The sequence below is a fragment of the Desmodus rotundus genome, chromosome 1 (genome assembly GCF_022682495.2).
Source record: "Desmodus rotundus isolate HL8 chromosome 1, HLdesRot8A.1, whole genome shotgun sequence".
Lineage (NCBI taxonomy): Eukaryota > Metazoa > Chordata > Mammalia > Chiroptera > Phyllostomidae > Desmodus > Desmodus rotundus.
The window spans coordinates 20,392,477-20,404,915 of record NC_071387.1 but is presented as its reverse complement, the minus strand read 5'-3'; the positions used below and the strand labels follow the sequence as shown (position 1 = coordinate 20,404,915).

At 45.3% G+C, this 12,439-nt stretch overlaps 1 protein-coding gene and 1 long non-coding RNA gene across 9 annotated transcripts in view; one reads left to right on the top strand and one right to left on the bottom strand.

The window, feature by feature from the left end:
* The window catches only part of LOC123479697 (uncharacterized), a 29,707-nt gene extending 27,972 nt beyond the window's left edge, over positions 1 to 1,735 (bottom strand). For all 3 annotated transcript variants that reach the window (XR_011651115.1, XR_008426550.1, XR_006655395.2), the window contains exon 1: positions 1,405 to 1,735. This is a non-coding gene — a long non-coding RNA (uncharacterized lncRNA). The remainder of the gene's footprint in view (positions 1 to 1,404) is intronic.
* Positions 1 to 12,439, top strand: part of PALM2AKAP2 (PALM2 and AKAP2 fusion) — a 406,552-nt gene that overhangs the window by 275,040 nt on the left and 119,073 nt on the right. For all 6 annotated transcript variants that reach the window (XM_045195065.2, XM_045195066.2, XM_053921891.1 and 3 more), the window contains one exon: positions 7,108 to 7,193. In XM_045195065.2, coding sequence (XP_045051000.2) covers positions 7,108 to 7,193 — 86 coding nt within the window. The remainder of the gene's footprint in view (positions 1 to 7,107; positions 7,194 to 12,439) is intronic.

Below are 12,439 nucleotides of genomic sequence, written 5' to 3'. Positions count from 1 at the left end.
CTGGAGCTGGCTGTGGGTTTGGGGGGTGGGGGTGGTCAGCTGGGTAAAACATGGCAGAGACCAGCTTCTTCATGTCTCCATGGGCCATGCTCTCCACAGTGCCTCCAGGCCAATGGCCCTTTTCACGGCCAGGAAAGGGAAAGTCACAGCATACCAGTGAGGGAAGTTTACCCTCCAAAGAGCCCAAGGGCCTTAGATGTGCCCCTGTCATCTCCTGCTGTTTTAATTATGAATTAGAGCAGCACATCGCCTGTTCTTGAAAACTGGATCCAAGGTGGTAGCTTGGGTTTTTATTTAATTTTACATCAGGTTGTTTAGGGATGATATCAAATATCTTTCCAGCCTCATAAAAGCAGGCTGACAGAGCTAAAAATCAGGACGTTGTACAGAATACAACAGAATCCTTTATTGGACTCGGGGAGAAGCCCCACTAAGTGGTAATATTTTCAGATTACTTTGAGAGGGGAACAAGGCTTTGAGCTGCCGACTCTGTAACCTCTGCGTAGGGAGCCTGCTTGCGAACAGTCCCTTGGGTCGGCAGCAGGTAGCAAGGTTGCCTAAAATGGCTTTAATTTCGGAGGAACGGTTCAGGCCAGCCCAAACAAGCCATTTTCAAAATTGGTTTGGGCCTCAAGGGTCTTGTAACACTCATTTTAAACTCTGTACCCTGTTCCTTTTGTGCTCTCATTTTCATGCGGTTGGAGTCTGCTTCCCCTTTCCCACAAGGAAGGCTGCTTAAAATGCACCCTGAGGGGAGAGCTGGAAGTGAAACCCCCAGTTTCCCCACCCACTCCCAGAGGCTGGGACAGAAAAAGGGTCTTTTCTCCTTAACGGGGGTCCAAGGCGCCAGAGTGCACAGGGAATGGGGGTAGCTGAAAAATCGTTGCAGCTTTATGTCCCAGTACACACATGCATGTGCAGGCACATGGGTTATGCATGTGTGCACATGTGGTCTTCATGTGTCAAAAGGCATGCACATAGATGTCTGTGTGTGCGTGTGCATGTGCATGTGCTTACACAGAGTATATACATATGGCGAGCAGGTACGTGTATGCATGTATCTTTTCAATCTCAAGACAGGTGTCTTTCTTGCCCTTCTGGTCAAGGGCACGTTGGTCAGCAGAGGTGCGTAGCAACAGCCCATGGCAGCGTGAACACTGGCCCTGGAGAGCCTTTGCAGATCCCAGATCTGCCATTACTTGGGTGTTCTTGGGCAAATTATTTACCTTTCTCAGCCTCATTTTTGCTATCTGGACCTTGAGGATGAAAGTAGTGTCTACTTTCATTTGCAAAAAATATATGTTAAATATAACACAACAAAGAGCACATAATAAGCACTCAAGAAATGATAGCTGCCGTTGTCATCATCATCATCGGCAGCGGCGGCAGCATTGTCCTTCTTACCTCATGCTGACAGGCAGAGGGGCCGGGAGAAGCGGCAAACAACCTTCTGAGCGCTGTAAGTTTCCACGTCTTCCCCATGCATGGCTGCTTCTCAGATCACCCAGCGTTTGTCCTGGCTTTTTTGTGGGGTGTCTAAACCCAAAGTGGAGCTCGGAGGCACTAGGTGCTTTATAAAGTCTTAATCCTCTTCCATCTTTCAAGATCTCTGCTGCTCAGGTCGCCCTCTGTAGAACTAGATGGCTCTGGGATCCATGCCTTGGAGTTCTTCCTGCATGAAGGGAGAATTGCCCATCTTAGCTGCCACGGAGATGCCCTGTCAACCCTTAGTGAATGTTTGCTGAACTGCGCTGGGTTGGGTTCAGTGCCAGCCAGGGCTCCATATCTCTCTAGAGGCCTCACCACAAAAACCTTTAATGACCTGTGCGTCGTGAGCTCTGAGCCAGCTTGAGCTGGAACCACAGGGAAGAAAATTTCCCTTCTGGGAACAGAATCCTCAGGCTTCCTGCTCTCGTATCTCTGAAAACAGAAGAAATACTAATCTTTTGAATGGTAGTAAGGTGACTGGTTAGGCAAAGAGCCTCTGAGGTCTGAGTGCTTGGATTGAGTATTGGTTCCATTACATAGTAGTTTCATTTTAATTTTTTTAAGCCTCAGTTTTCTCCTCTGTAAAGTGGGGATAATATCGTACCTGCCTCATGTACCTGTCTCATGTGAGAATTGAACGAGATGATACACATAGAGACATAGTCCTCGACCTACAGTTTGTCCTCGGTACAGGTAAGCTGCCATGGCTGGTATTACTGTGGCCATGTGGTGGCGAGAGCAGTGGGGTTAAGAAGGCATGGGGGGCATGCTTGGCAAGGTATTGAGGTTTATCTTTGTGCATCTGGAGCAACCGGAACATCTACTCCTCAGAGGCACCCAGAGAGGCTTCCCTTACTCGGGCACGTAGAGGTGGGGGAAGGGGAAACAACCTTTGGGTGAGTTTGAGGAAATGACTTGTCATCCAAGGGTGGGCCTTTCTCTTTTTCCCAATGAGCTCATCGCAGGGAGAGGGGCCAAGAGAGGGGGAAATGCTCTCGCCACCATTGCTCTTAGAGGCCCCAGGGCCTAGCTTTCCATCAGTGCCAAGGAAGAGAAGGCTGGGGCTCAGGGATGCGAGGATGAACCACCACCTGCAGTGGGGTGGGCTGGGGTGGGGTTACATCCTGCTCTAGTCCTCCAAACCCTAGGGCAGGGCTTCCCATTCTGAGGAAGCAGCCCCATCAGCTTATCCTTGGGTGGGGTTTCCCAGAACCAGAGTGTTTAAAGGCAAATCATTGTTCTGCAGTTCCGCTAAGTTTTAATGACCACCCAGCTGAGAACTCCTCCAAGAACAGAGTACGGTTTTTTGAAACCCACAGAGTCAAAGGCAACTAAAAGAAGGGCAAATATCTAGGCAAGTCTGGATTCTGAGACTTTATGCAGAGACTTGGACGAGGAAGAGAGCTAAGATGTGGTGGGAACCAGGCCCAAACCCCATTTTTTTCATTGTGATCAAGCAAAATGATTTCACAATGAGTCTTGTGTCTGTAAAATGGGTTTGGTATCATTTGGGCCCCCAGGAAGAACCCTGGTCTTGGAAATCTGGCCATCTAGTCTCTTTTGGTCCCAGCTTACCAGCTACTTCCTGAGACTGTGGCATCTTTTCTATCTCAGGTCCTCGGTTCTCCTACTGGAACGTGGAAGCCTGGGCTCTAGACTCTGTGCAGTTTCGTGGCATTGTCTAGGTCAGTGGGCTGGTCAGAGCTGAGGCAGAGGTGTGATGAGAAGAAGAATAGCTCGGAGGGATAAGAAGGTTGGACACATCCGAGAAGACTTTTCCAAAACCCCTGCAAACCAAAGGGACACGCCCAGCTCTTGAAGGCCCTGCACTGTGTCCTCTGTTCCCTCCCTAAGCCAGGCTACACAGGTCACCATCTGGGATTTTTTCTCCCCAATCTATTTGTGGCTCAGCTCTTCTTAAGACAGTCCATTCCAGCTGCCCAATCAGCATGACCTTGGGAGGTGGAGAGGAACATGACCGGGAAAAGGCCATGTCGATGTGAGGGGAGCTTTCTATCCTGATGAGAAAGCAGCTTTGGCAGTCTCAAGGTCCTGTCTGACACCCGTTCAATTAGGGAAACACTTAATGCACCCTTGCTGTGTGCCAGGGGGTGACCAAGAAGCAAGGTGGGTCTGGGGTCAGGCCCATGAATGGACAGCCCTCTCTTCAAAGGTTCAGGGTCTTATCACCCAGATATGTTGTATCTGCTGACCACAGCTTCATGTGGTTTCTCTTTCTGGGTTTGCGGGCAAGTGTCCAGGGCCACCAGACCTTGCCTGGCTCTGGAGGACAAGGCAAATCATAGTCTGCTTGTTTCTTCAGCATCTAGAGTGAACCAACTCACAGGTACAACTGTTTCCAAGGCCCTCCACACCCTTTTCTTTAGTCTTCCTCTTCTCCTTTGGGCACTCTCTGCCCTTACCCAGGCCCACTCAGAAGCTTCTCTCCCTCCAACCTGGCTACCCAAACTCACATTTCTCATTGAGCAGACAGCTGGGTGACACTAACTGGGTATCAGGCCCAGTCCTGCCCACTGTGCTTACAAGCTCATTGACAAGGGCCCTCTGAGGCAGCGCTGATGAGCAGACATCAGCAGATAAGGCACACTTAAAGGAGCTCCTGGCTGAGGCCCTAATGAGCAACTGGAGAAGTGGGGCTCATGGTCAGGGCTGTGTGTTCACAGTGGGGGCCGGAGGTAGAGATGTCACTCTGACACTGAGCTAAGACTCTGAGGAGCTGGCACTGGAAGGTAAGGCTTAGTCCTGGCATCACCTGTGTATTTAACTTTAATGAGTTCAAGTACATATTTCTAGCTAAACAAATGACAAAAAGAGGAAATAAAAGAGAGATTTTAAAAATAGAAGTGATCCTGCCCGCCACTGCAAGCTATGTGCATGTCTTCTTGTGACAGACTCCACTGGTTGCTTCTGTGACGGCCATCAACGTCTTCCCTCCTTTCTTGCTGGCCAAGATCCTGTTCAGTGCCTTTGGTCCTCATCTTCTGGGTGGCTGTACACTCAGAGAAGGCTGAGACCCTCCCCAAACCATAGGGCAAATCTTGATTAATTAGCTCCAAGCCAGTCTGGATAATTCCATTCCTTTTTCCATGATCAGTTTAGGAATAGACTTACGCTTTGTTTTTGACCTGTGAGGCTTTGGGGGTCAGCTTAGGGGTGTGGAAGAGTGCTTTTGGGAAGGGCTTATTTACTCCTCCTTTTCCCTGTCTCTGGATATTTTCATGACACATGGAACTGCTATGTCCAACTTGTGACTGCAGAGGAAAGTCAGGAAAATTACAGAGAAGTCAAACTAAGGCCATGAGGCCATGGAGCCTCTAAATTAATCACCTGTGGTGCCACGCTACCTTGGGAGTTCTCGTTACATGAGCCAGCCAAGCCTGTGGTGCTTAAGTCTCCATGAAGTAGACTTTCTATTACCTGTGGCCAAAAAAACCCCTAAATGATACACCCCAGAGTGAAGATGACAAAGGGAGGTGTCAGCCTTCTGTTTCTGCACCCGATCACAGCTCCTTCTCTCTCATAGTTTGAGTATCTCCAAACCCTGAGAATTCTAAAATTTCAAATTCTGCTTTTTTTTTGTACAACATGATCCTTAGTATAAGCCAACAACATCATCTGATACTTAGCAGAAGAAATGGTCTGTCCGGAGCTAGAACAAAACGTGGCTCTGTGGGGCTTTCTGAAGTATGGGCCCGTATTGTACTGCAGGGAAGATTTAAGGAATTTCCAAGGACAGTTGTGACTGTGCAGGCTTATGCCCGTGTCTTTGGAATGGAAACCTTCATGAGATGCAACTACTCTGCACAATAAGCACTGGGCAACAGAGAGTGGCCCCCCAACAGTAGAAAGTAGGGACCAGTATAACTTGGTTGAGGAGATAAAATATAAACAGCAGAACTGATTTAGAGACTAGAACACGGATCTATATAAAGAACTCTCTGTAGGCCCTGGCTGGGTAGCTCAGTTGGTTAGAACATCATCCCGATACACCAAGGTTGCAGGTTAGATATTCAGTCAAGGCAGGAAAACAGGAAGCAACCAACGAATGCACACATGAGTGAAACAACAAATTGACGCTTTCTCTCTCTCTCTTTAAAATCAAAAAGTTAAAAAAAATTAAAAGAACTCTGTAATGAGAGCTGGATGTTGATGGGAAAGGCAAGTACGGAAGGGCTCCTTCTCCTAAAGCTGGGCTTGGTTATGTTGCTGTGATAAACAGCCCCAACCCCCGTGGCTAAGAACAATAAAGGTTTAGTTCTCACTTATTCTGCACGGCATTGTGGGTTGGCTGTCTCTACTATGCATTCCTCTATGCTGGGACTCAGGCTGACAGAACCGCCACTATCTGGAACATTACCGTTCACCGCGGTAGAGGGGAAGGGTGCTTGGGAGGTCCTGCATCAACAATTAAACGCTCCAGCTCAGAAAGGGGAGATGCCATTGCTGCCCACACCCATCAGCGACAAGTGTAGAACAGTATAATCAATATTTGTATGCACTGCATAGTGTTCACCACTGTAAGTCCGGCTCACTCCAGTACAGTTAATCCCTTTCACCCATTTCGCCCTCCCCCCCGATCCCATACCCCTCTGGTAACCACCAATCTGTTCTGTGGGAGTATGAGCTTGTTTTGTTTTTGATTCCCCATATAAGTGAAATCATACGGTATTTGTCTTTCTCCGTCTGACTTATCTCACTGAGCATAATGCCCTCAAGGTCCTTCCAGAAATGATAAGATTTCCTTTTTTATATATAGCTGAGTTTTATCACATCTTCTTTATCCATTCATCCATCGATGGGCACTTAGGTTGTTTCCATATCTTAGCTATTGTAGGTCAAATTCCAATAAGTCTATGTTTTTAAAAATATACTTGTCGTTACTTCAAAGTTTTCACTAATATAGGCCATTCCACTTCCATTCACACACACCATTACATCTGAATTAATGTAGCTTTACTATATTCTGGTTTTAGGTATTACAAAATAAGAGTCCTTGGCTTCTTTTTTGAGGTTGGAGAGAGCAAAATCTTGTATCTTGACAAATACTCTTAGAGATGGTCTGACAGCTTAAGAAAAAAGGAACACTAAGATTTATCAAGACTTGGAGAGAAAGCATATATAGATTTTAACAGTGAGTGTGACAGCCCAGCTATTTTCAGTCGGTGTGTGGCATGTAGGACAATGAATAATCTAGAATCGTTTCTATTGAGTGTCGAATTAGATTCAGGTGTGTGTGTTACTGTGTCTGGGATTCACTGTAAGCCTTAAGGAAGACTGCAGTGTGAGGCCTGGATTCTGGAGGAGTTCATTTGAACACCTTCTTTACTGTGGGCTAGGAACAGAACTGTCTGTAAGATACAAGATTTGGACCATGGACTCCAAAGCTGGAGGTTAGGTAAAAACAAAGGAGGTGCTGACCGCCCACACTTCCAAAAGGAAGCATTCCCCATGGTAACTGCCAGGCAGGTGAGGTGCTGGGGATGATCATCGGTTTCTTTTACAAGTCACATGGGATTGGAATCTGCAAAACATCAGGTGTGTCTCTCCATGGCAGCTGAATGCACTTGGCTCCAATGCCCCTGTTCTGTTATTTTTCAGGAGTTGGGTGGGAGAGTGTGCTGCTGAGGGAAGACGAGGCAGCCTCGGATGCCCCAGGAACATCCAGCGCAGACATGACTATCCAGGTAAGGTGTCCTCTCTTAGTTTGATTCTCCAAGTGTGTCTCTAGAGGGAAGTGAGCCTGCGGTAGACTTCTAGGGGTAAAATGAGGACTGCTCCTCCACCTCTCTAGTCACTGAGGCCTCAGTGAGTCACCCAGACACGCATTTCCTGAAATTTGGGATCTGGATTAGGAAACTTCCTGAAAGCTGGAAGCCAAGATGTGATTTCCAATGAGCCTATTGTAGGGTCTCCAGTGAATAGCTACACGTAGGTTATCTGCAAATGGTAACCCCATGGGCACAGTGAAGCCAATCTGAAAATTCTGAGCTGAGAAACTGGGCCCCACTGTGCATTGTGAAGAAAGGTCAGTGAGGCATAAAGTAGGTTTGATCTTGACTCAAGATTTCCACTGATGTCAGTGGGAAGGCAGCACATGGCCCATTCCAGCTGGAACGTTAATGGCCAAAGGTTTACAAAATGTGTCATCTGGAAATCAACCTAATTATCACTCTTCAAAATAAATACATGAATTTGTAATTAAGGCCTAGGTTAAGGAACTTGTAGCACAATTTATCAGACTCAACCACTTCCCCTCTGTTACTGGATCAGGCACAGAGGAATAGCCCCCCTCTCTTGGAATTCTGTTTATGTCTCAGTTCACAAAGGCTGGGGTGGGAGGACTTTCTCACATTTTTGCTTGAATGATTAGAATTTAAATATATGTCACTTATGAATTTTTCCTTGGAAAACAGAAAGTAATGTCCATTTATATATTGAGCTATAATTACAGATATTTCACTCCTGGATTCACTAGAGGTTGTACAAAAGAATATACAGAATGAATGGATTCAAGCTTTCCTTTGTGATACGAAGGCTGAACTTATGTTCTCTACGTTAAAAATGTTAGAGAAAGCAAACAAAAATACCCCAATGAAATTAAATAAAAGGTGGGGAGTAGCCTGATTGGTCAAAAAACATCCACTAATCTAAATAAGGATCCAGGGCTGAAAGTTTGTTTGCTTGTAATAATGTTTAGCAGAATTTGCAAGACAATACTATAAGTTACATTGATGCGCTGGTGTTTCATTGCCTCCTGTTGAAAAGACATAAACGTGGAGAAGCATGGATGGAAAGGGGTGGGTGCTGATAGTAGAGCCTGATGGATGTAGATGTGCTGTTTTGGAATCTGCCCTCATTTTAGGAATTCATGTCTTGTCTGTGTTAGTTGCAGAGGTTGTGAAGACATTTAAAGGGTCAGAAAGGCTAGAGTTTGATTTATAAACCCAAATGGCATAATCTGATAGAAGCAGGTCTTAACCCCAGTTCCATCTTGTGAGGTTGCTACTGGGCCTAATCAGCACTTCTCCTTGGTACCAGGGTCTTGGCTGACGTTTTATTTTGGTCTATCCAGCTTAGATATTATTCTCTTTTAATGAATACTTGGAAGTTTTCTTTATAAGAACAGAGGACTTTTAGCTCACAAGAACTGAGCCCACTGTGAAGGGTGAACACCACAAACTTTAAAGAGTTATGCAAGATAGAAATGTATTTAAATACACTAGTAACTTTGCATGAATACTAAGTTCCTCTATGAATGCCAGTTTCTTCTCACTAAAGAACTTGTGAAGCCTCTAGGTGGATATACCTCAGGGAATGCTTCTGTTTAGACCTTCCCCTTCAGGTCTCCCAATAAATCAGCAACCACCGTTTTTCCCCTTCAGTGCCATGCTGTTCCCCTCCCCACGCTGCTTTATGTGTTCATCCTGTCCTTCTATCCATTTTGAAGACTATTTTTTCTGTGTCTATAAATGCCTGATGTTCATTAATTGACTACAGGCTCCTCACTATATAGTTATGTATCTACAGCTATTCGTGTTTCTAATAGCTATTTAACAATCCGTGCAGTATCAGCTGTTCCTGATATATTCTTTTGGCCCTGGGTGGGGAGGGAACATTCTGTTAAATCATTATTACAATAAAACCTGATTCATTGACACTTCCCAAGCGACTATCAGCAGAAATCACTAAGGTAGTTTGGTTTCTTCTGTATGACTTTCCTTGTGATAGATGCATCTATCTTAGTGATTAAAAATGTTCCTTCTGAAAAAGGTGCAAAATTTTTTGCAATGCCCTAATGTTGGATTGTGTTTTTTCCTAATATGTGTAATACCATGTCTTATTTTGAAATGGCAAAATCATGCTTCTAAAAATATACATGACTCAGATGAGTGAATTTGTTCATAAACAAACTTCTGTCATTCTGAGGAACCTTGAACTAAGAGCATTTATATTAAAAACACCCTCTCCATATACTGACATAATGTAGGTAGGAGCATCCAATGGGCCTGATGAACAGTGTCAAATCACTCAGTGTAATAGGTGGAATTGTGAACCCCTCCCTCCCCCCAAAAATGATACACCCAAGTCCTAAACCTTGGTGCCTGTGAATATGGCCTTGTTTGGAAAAAGGGTCTTCACAGATATAACTAAGACTCTCAAGATGAGAGCATCCTGGAATAACCAGGTAGGACCTAAGTCCAATGACACGTGTCCCCACAAGAAACAGAAGAAGAAGAAACACACATGGAGAAGGCCATGTGAAAAGACAGAGGCAGGAATCGGAGTCATATGTAGGTGCAAGCCCAAGGCCACCTAGAGCCTCCAGAAGCTGGAAGAGCCAGGAAGGATTCTCCCCTGGAGCCTTCGGAGGGAGCACGGCTCTGTCAGCATCTTGATTTGGGACTGCTGGCCTCCAGAACTGTGAGAGAATAAATTTCTGTTGTTACACCACCAAGTTTATGGCCATTTGTTATGGCAACCCCAGGAGACCAACATACTCAGATCTACCAAGAACTACTCCTACTCTTTTTGATGTCCACTCTCCCCTGCTAGAAAGTGATTTCATTGAGGGCACGCACCCCAGCACAGAGCCGAGCGTCTAGCATGCTGCGTCAATACTTGCTGAACGACCAAATGAAGACCAGTCTTTATCTAGACTGCAGTTAAGCTGGGCCACACCGAAGCTGGACCGTGGGCCTTCCTCAAACCCACCCCCTGTATTCTCACTTCAGGGGCTTTCTCCTGTGGCTTCCTTCCTACTTTCCCCTCACGTGCCACCAGCCTGAGTGTTTGGGTTTTCACTTGTTAGATCTGAATTACAGTTCTTTTTCTAACCACTCCTTTCTTTAAAAACACAACTCATGGAGGCATATACTTTAAATACCATAAAATTCATGCTTTTAAGTGTACAATTCAAAAATTTTTAGTAAGTTTACCAACCCTTACCGTAATTCAGCTTGATAATAGTTTTATTACTCCAATAAGATCCCTCGTGCCCTATTACAGTTAACCTCTGTTCCCACCCCAGTCCCGAGCAAACACTAACCTGTTTTCTGTCCTGTAGTCTTGCCTGTTTTGTACACCTCGTTTAAGTGGGATCACACAACAGGTGGTCTTTTGGGTCTGGCTGTTTTCACTTAGCCTAATGTTTCGGAGGTTCATCTGTGTTTTGGCCTCTATCAGTATCCCATTCCTTTTAGTCCCAAACAGTATTTCATTTAACGGGTGCACCAGTGTTTGGTTTTGTTTTAGTCCATTCACAAGCTGACGGACTTTGGGGTTGTCTCCGCTCTGAGGCTATTAGGAATAAGGCTGCTATGAATATTCATGCACAAGTTTTGGTATTTCTTATATTCTTATTTGTCATGGGTATGTTCGTAGGAGTGAAATTGCCGGGCTGTATGGTAAATCTGGGTTTAACTTCTTGAGGAACTGTCAGACTGTGTTCCAGAGTGGCTGCACCGTTTTATCCCCCCCCCAGCAATGGATGAGAGTTCGGACTTTTCCACAGACCAGTCAGCACTTGCTGTTGTCTGTGTTTCGATTGTAACCATCCGACTGGCTGTACAGTGGCCCTTCATCGTGGTTTGGACTTGCATTTCCCCGAAGGTCAATGCTGCTGTGCGTCTTTTTTGTGTACTTCTTTCTGGCCATTCGTGTGTAGTTCCTTTTTTAGTGGCTTGATTTGCTTTATTTGCTGCAGGGTGGGTTCCCGAATTTTGTTCAGTTATTAAATGCTCCACCACACACAGCACCCTCTCACTGCGGGTGCCCAGCCAGTGTTTGCTGAGTGAGGACGATCTTCTTGACTGTGGAGGGTTGGGGAGAAACCCACTTTTCCTCTTTAGGATCACTGCTGCCACTCCCCACCCCAACTGCCTTGGGCAGGGGAGGGGGTGTCATCAATCCCATCAATCTCTTTTCTTTCCATTCCTTTTTCTTTTTCTTTCTTTTTTATTGTCTGGTTATTTTCCCTTCACATCTCAGCTCCCCCCCCCCCACCCCTTATATCTTTATTAGCCAAGCAATGCTGTATGTTTTTATTGTGGTAAAATGTACACAATATAAAATTGATCTTTTTAATCATTTTTAAGTGTGCAGTTCTGTGGCACTTATGTTATTCATACTATTCTGCAAACATCACCGTTCATCATACCAAACTGAAACGCTATACTCTTTAAATACTAATTCCTCATTCTCTCCTCCTCCCCGTTAAACACCCATTCCTCATTTGTTCCTCCCTCCGGATCTGGGCAACCACCACAGTGCTACATTTCATATGTGATAATCTCTAGCTGTTTTCTCAAAGGCATTTAAAATATATCCTGTTAAGTGTAAAAGGCCAGTGAGAAGATGGCTACACTCCAACCGAGCATTTAAATATCCTCTGGGCAAGGCAAGCTCTACCTACGAGTAGCGTTCCCTAACAAAGTTACTAGTTAGCTGCCCCGTGCTAAAAACTGCCCTTCTTCTGGGGAGTGGACTGTGCAGAGCCAACATCCTGGAAGTGTCTCGGCTTTATTCCGCCAGGCGCATTGCTGGGAGCTGCCAGTTACACCTGTTTGGCTCTGCATTGTTTTGTTTTGTTTTGTTTTTAATTTCATTTATTTGGTGACTGTTCAAAACTACGTCAATGTATGTGAAAAAATTATCTCCTGGTAGGAATTAGGTGATTGGGCTGCCGTTTCAGTCAAATACACCAACTACATCCCAAACGCTATCTTTACTTTGCCCCTTCGTTTCGTACAAAGAGACTAAAAACTAAGTATTTGCCAAAAGGAGCACAGAAAATTCTAGCGCACTAGAATTCTCTCAGAAAGAAGCCTTGTACTTATTTATGTTGTTGAAACACAAACTGAGGCATAGTGAAAATTGCAAGAGTTTCTTTGACAAAAATCTGTTGGAACTGGGCTGTGCCGAACTGGAAGTG